The sequence below is a fragment of the Miniopterus natalensis genome, chromosome 7, assembly GCF_054644295.1.
Source record: "Miniopterus natalensis isolate mMinNat1 chromosome 7, mMinNat1.hap1, whole genome shotgun sequence".
Lineage (NCBI taxonomy): Eukaryota > Metazoa > Chordata > Mammalia > Chiroptera > Miniopteridae > Miniopterus > Miniopterus natalensis.
Window position 1 is genome coordinate 15,263,122 of NC_142087.1, and position 6,232 is coordinate 15,269,353.

Genomic DNA, 6,232 nt, shown 5'->3' on the forward strand with positions numbered 1-6,232 from the left:
CAGAGGGATGAAGCGGGAGGGCCGGTGGTTCCGATGCCAGGCCGGCTGTGCTTCGCCGGCTTGCAGGCGGAGAAGTCACCCAGGTGGTGGCCAGTCATCTCAGGCTGATTCCCACCTGGGTGCAGGTGCTGCCATTGCACGTGCCCACCCCGCTGCCCACCGTGCTGCCCACCGACCGGGCAGGGTGATCGCGGCCCGCAGGTGCCTCCGGCCGCCTCCGGCTTCCCCGGGCGGCGCCGCCCTCTGGGCCTGACCGGCGCTGCGGCCGCGGGCGCTTCCTCCCGCCCGGCTCAGCCCCGCACCGCGGCTGCACCGGCTGCTCCTCAGCGGGCGAGCGGCTGACCCAGACCCCGCCCCGGCAGGTGAGCCTGCGGAGGGTCCTGCCCCGCCTCCGCCGTCCCGTCGGTTCCGCGGAAAGGACCACCCACTCGGCGTGGGCGCCGTCACCACGCCCTGGCCCAGGTGCCAGGAACCTGTGCTTTAACAAACTAGTTTGAAAACCTGAAACATTGGTCTAAAGCAATCACACCCCTCTTTTTACCAAATAAACTTTTATTCGGAATGATTTACGATTTACAGAAAAGTTGCCAAGATAGTACAGGGTTCCCAGCCTGCCCCAATGTCAATACCCTGGACATGGCACTACGATGTCAAAGCTAAGAGGCTCACACTGGTGTGTTATCAGCTAAAACCCAGGCCCTATTCAGAGTTCCAGGTTTTCCACTAATGTCCTTTTTTTGTTCCAAGATCCAATCCAGGACATCACACTGCATTTAGGACGACATTTTTTAAAAATTCTATTGATCACCTCAGTCATCTTTCCCTGGGACAGAGAATGGGTGGGAGAGCTGTTGTCTTCATTACTGAGCTGGGGAAACTGAGACTTGAAAACGCCAAGTGACCAAGATCCGTTAGCAGGTAGGGAGAGTGAGGCCCACCTCACTGTATACCGTTCCTCTGTCTCCCCTCCCCACCAGGACTCTTGGCTTTCAGAGGCCCCTTTGGAATGTCCCACCTGACCTACTCCATCCCACCAGTGCAAAAAGTGAGATGCCCCTTCTAAAGGGAACCCAGCCCTGAGAGAAAGCCACCCTGCCCCGTCACCTCTTCCCTTAGATTTGAGGGCCAAGATAAAGTCTTAGTGACTTCTGCCTGGGCGGAGTGAGGCCCTGTGCAAGAGAGTGAGAGAAAAACACTGCTATTTGTCTATGCAAATAACTTGTGATAGATGAAAAATGCCACAAATTATTTTCAGTTTCTCTAAGAGGAATAGTTTCCCTCACGCCTTGAATCTGGGCCAGTCTTATGATTTGCTCTGACCAAAAGAACTTAGAGAAGTGATGTCATACCAATTCTGGGCCTAGAACTCAAGAAGCATTGCAGCTTCTATTCTCATTCTCTCGGAATCCTGACAGCATCGTGTGATTAAGCCTGAGCTACTCTGCTGGAGAGGCCACAAGGAGAACTAGTCACCCAGCCAACATCCCCCCAACTGCCAGACAAGTAAGTTAGGCCATCCTAGACCCATCTGAGGTGACAGCTGATTGCAAGCAGACCTAGGAATGATCCTAGGTGACATCAGAACTGTCCAGATGAACCCAGTCCAAACCGCCAACCCAAAGAACTGTGGGTAAATAAATGACTTGTTTTTAGCTGCTAAGTTTGGGGATGGTATGTTACACAGCAGAGGCTGATACCAATTACTCATTTCTTTCTTGGTAGTGGGGTTCCAATTTTACTATAGGAGGCAGTATGCCAGTCCCAGGAGATGGGATATGATTGGTCTACTCAAATGTGACAATTCTGTTCCCTGCTGTCTTAGCTTTCTTTGTATCTTGGGGTGGCAATGGTAGCTGGTTTGGGCTAAGGAGACCTAAGTGGAAATATTCCGGGGAGAGAGCAGGAAAAAGGCCTCTGAAAAAGGTCTGACTTTATGATAGAAGTTGACAGGTCCAGCTGGCTCAGTCCTTCCTTCTCCCCCACTATTTTTCCTAGAGGTACAACAGCCATCTTGTGACCATGAGGTCACAAACAATGAGGGAAAGACAGAAAGGACCACAGAGATGTGTGGCCTACCTTCACTGATACCGTTAGTCACCTGTCTCCAGAATTGATGCTATGTGGAAAAACAAGCTTCTCTTTGTTAACGTAGGTTTTCCTTTACTTAGAGCGAACTGTATTCCACATAACAGGATATACAAAGACAAAAATGCAGAAGGATGCTTGTCCTTGGGAATCTGGAGCCAGCTGCATATGGTTCTCCAAACCGATCTCCTTTCTCATTTCACCCTTTCAATGATCCCTCAAAAGCAAAGACACAACCCATTTTCAAAGCTGTGGGAACTGGGCCTCCCATACTGTTCAGTAGTGAGTCCAAGGTCTTGCAGCTAGCAAAGAGAGTGCTTAGAGTCAGATCTTCCTCCCTCCATGCACAAAGAGAGTGCTTCTGTGCTACACCTTCTGAGTGGCCCAGCCCACTGGAAGCCAGGTGTGTCTTCTGGGATTTTAGGAGTGGTGACAGGTACCAAGGAGCCTGCTATTGCAAGTCTGGCGTGGAAGAACCCAGGTACACCCTTAAGTCTGAGATGGTGGACTGGACAAGCTTGGCAGGAATGGTCTCTCGCTGTAGCTGCTGGTAGGCCGCATAACGGTGGCAGCCCCCAAAGGAGTAGAAGTAGTCACCACCCTGAGCTCCTTTGATCCAGAGGACATCAATGGGGGGCACGCTGTCTGGATCCTCCTGGAGAGAAAGGGGCAGAGAGTAAATGAGCATGGAACAATGCTTGACAGTTTGCAAAGCAGACTTTGTTAACCTGTGTTGTTCCTACACAGTGTACACACTGGTTCATGCTAGCTTGTGAGAAACACTGCCAAATATTCAAGAATTTTGTGAGTTGGTTAACATCACCTTAGTAGCTTGAAATTCAGCGATGGTGAGAATATTTACAGCAGTGAAATGTGCAGATACTACAAATCAGGGCTTTTCCTCCTTAGAAACCAGGTGGTTAAACATTTATCAACACACCACATATACATCTGCATATACATACACACACACCATATATCTGTCTGGCACTGTTCTAGACTCTGGGAGTAAGTTACAGCCAGAACGAGACAGACAGCCCCTGCCTGCCCTCATGGGTTCCAGTCTAATGGGACAGATGAAAAGAAGTGAGTGCTAGAGTGATAAATGCTATGAATATAGTAAGACAGGTTGACATGACATGGGAGTCCCCAAGTCCTCTCTCAGGTGACAGTGGAGCAGAGAACTGGACATAGAGAAGTCCGCTTGGAGAGACAGAGAAGCGGAATAGTTTAGAGTAAGAGCCTGACTGCCAGGTTCAAATCTCAGCTCTCCTGCTTAACTGCTATGTGACCTTGGACTCTAGTCTCTTTGTGCCTAAGCAGCCTCATCTGTCAAATGGGGATGAAGGAAACATACTCACCTCAGCATGTATTCATTGGAAGATACTGGCCTGGCTGAGGGCATGGAGGGGAAAGGGAGAGGTGGACAAATTTGGGACATGTTTTGGGGGCGGATCTGAGGGGACTTGAGGAAGGGGTGATGAGGAGAGGAGGAGAACCGAGTTGACTTCCTGTTATGGGCCTGCAGCCAGCTGAAGAGTGGGTGGCCCTCTAGGGAAAGCCCGAGGCAGGGCTGGCTGGGGGGTAGAGCATGCTGGGGAGACCACATTAAATGTTAGCTGTCTGGAACGCCTCCTGCCACTGGCCCACACCTTCTCTTACTATGCTGCTTTGATGGATTCATTTATCCATTTATTCCAGAAAGGATTATCAAGCATTAAGTTACAAGCAGTAATGAGCCAGGTCTCCGCAACCAGGCAAACCTGAATTTGGATCTCAGCTCCCCCAAAGAGCAGCAGGAGGACCCTAAGCAAGTGGCCTGAGCATGACTCCTAATTGGTACAATGGGAGTAAGACACCCTGTGGGGCTGCTGCTGAAGAGGAAACGGATGCACGGCGAGCACTCTGCCCGGCAGTGGAGCATACGAGGGGCAGCCACGCTGGGTGCTGGTGGCGCGATGGTGGGTGGATGGGCAGAGTAACAGTTCCCCAGATGGCCACATCCTAACCCCGGGAGCCTGTGAATATGTTGCCTTCCATGACACAAGGGAACTGGCAGGTGCGATTATGGATGTTGACATGGGACGTTACTCTGGCAGAAGTGCAGGTCTGATGTTGCTGGCTTTGAAGATGGAGCAAAGATGCCATGAGCCAGGGAATGTGGTGGCCTCTAAAGCTGGGAGAGGCAAGGACATGGATTCTCCCCTAGAGACTCCAGAGAGGAATGCAGCCCTGCTGACACCTTGATTTTAGCCCAGTGAGACCCATTTTGGACTTCTAACTATAGAATAACAAACGTGTATTGTTTTAAGCCACTACGTTTCTGGTACTTTGTTACAGTAGCCATAGAGAACTAATACCTGTGGTAAGCAAAGACAGGTCTGGTTCTCGCCCTCACAGAGCATATGGTTCTATCGTGGAAGACAGGTGTCTGAACAGCCCATTAAAACCCAGTGGGATCAGAACTATGCTGGTGGGCATGCAGGTGGCTAGGGGCCCACAGGAGGCCCAAAACCCAGCAGGGGCCATCAGGGAAGACAGTGACCCTGAGACAGGAAGGCAGAGGAGTTAGAAAGAATGAAGAGATGGAAGAGTTTTCCTGGCAAGGTAAAAAGTCTGTGCAAAGGCCCAGGGTGCGAGACAGCAAGCATGGCTAGATCCTCCATAAACAGCCAGGCACTGTGCTAGTGCTGAGGGAACAGCCAAGATATGACAAAATCCCTGCTCTTGTGGAGTTCAAATGAGGTAGGACAAACAGACAATGAAAATACAAACAAATAAATGTGTAATATAATCTCAGGTGGACATAAGTGCTTCATGGAGAAATAACTCAGGTTAAGGGGGCAGATAGAGAGGCCAGGGCTCCATTAGTCACGGTGGACCGGGAGATAGAGACCTGAACCAAGCTGAGAGCAGGCCTGTAGCTACCTGGGGAAGCCGTTCCAGGCAGTGGAACAGCAGTGCAAACTCTAGGGCTGAAAGACATTTGGGGCAGCTATAGAGGTGTTTGGTGGGGCCTTGGGTCTCACATGGTCACCTTCCCAAGGGTCTGAGGGAAGGAGGCAAGATGCCACACAGGCCTAACCTGACACATGTCCCCTCCCTTTCCCAAAGTTCCTACCAGGATCACTCCTGCATTCTTGAACACCCCCCTTCAGTGATGGGGCTGACTCCTGTCCTCTCCCTGTTCCAATTCAAACAAGGCACTCCCAGCAGACATGACATGCCTAGTCCTCCTGCACAGCCAGAAATGACAACACAGCTTATCTCCAGATAGTGTGGTGGCCAGGCTGTGCCACTTTCTAAACGTCTGACCTTGAAAAAGTTGCTTAAATCCTCCTGTGCCTGTTTTCTCATCTGTAAAAAAGGAACAATAGTATCTACCTCATAGGGTTGGTATGAAGAAGCTAAGGCACTTAAAACTGCTCCTAGGCCTCTGCAAAGTGCTATCTTTATGTTAGCGATCCTTATTTTAATCATTTCGTCAATCCCTTGCTTGCTCAAGTGAGGAAACAGGCCCAGAGAGGCCCAGCCAGTTGCTCAAGGTCACACAGCAAATGCTGTGCTCCGGCGCAGCCCGGAACCAGCTCCCTCTAGCGTCCAGTGCGACCTGCCTCCTCCAGAGCTCCCCCTCGGCCGGCGTCCCCGGGGTCTCACCCGGATCGTGTCCACGAGGCTCTGCACCTTGGCCGGGTCCAGCACCGACGGCAGCGGGCGGATGAGCACGCTCAGCGGCACGTTGTGGACCGCGGCGATGCAGCCCGAGTGGATGCTGCCGCCCTGCGCGCCGCCGCTGGGCCCGGGGCCCTCGGGCGCCCCCCGACGCGCCCCGGCCCTACCCAGCGCTCCTCCCGCGCGCAGCCCCATGGCTCCCGGATCGCTGGCCGCGCCGCCTCCCCGCTCTCCCCGCCCCCTGGGGCTTTAACCCGGCCGGGCCGTACCACTCCGCGCGCGCGGGCGGGGTGCCCGGGCCAGGGTGCCTGTCTCCCCCCGCCCCGCGGTGGTCCGCTCCCATCCCGGAGCCCCGAAACCCCACCTGCGCCTGGCTCGCTGGGCGCTGCGGGCCGCGCGCGGCTCCGGCTCTCCGCTGGGGGGCGCTTCGCCGTCTCCCCTCCGCAGCGCGGAGTCCCGGGAGTGGAAGCGCCCG

General features: G+C 53.3%; 1 protein-coding gene across 1 annotated transcript; it reads right to left on the reverse strand.

Moving 5' to 3' along the window:
* Positions 1–538: 538 nt before the first annotated feature.
* Positions 539–5,952, reverse strand: SRXN1 (sulfiredoxin 1). Its single transcript, XM_016200551.2, has 2 exons — positions 5,743–5,952; positions 539–2,740 (listed from the first exon to the last, which is right to left on the reverse strand). Exons 1-2 carry the CDS (start codon positions 5,950–5,952, stop codon positions 2,537–2,539), a joined length of 414 nt encoding a protein of 137 aa, XP_016056037.2. The 3' UTR covers positions 539–2,536.
* Positions 5,953–6,232: the final 280 nt, after the last annotated feature.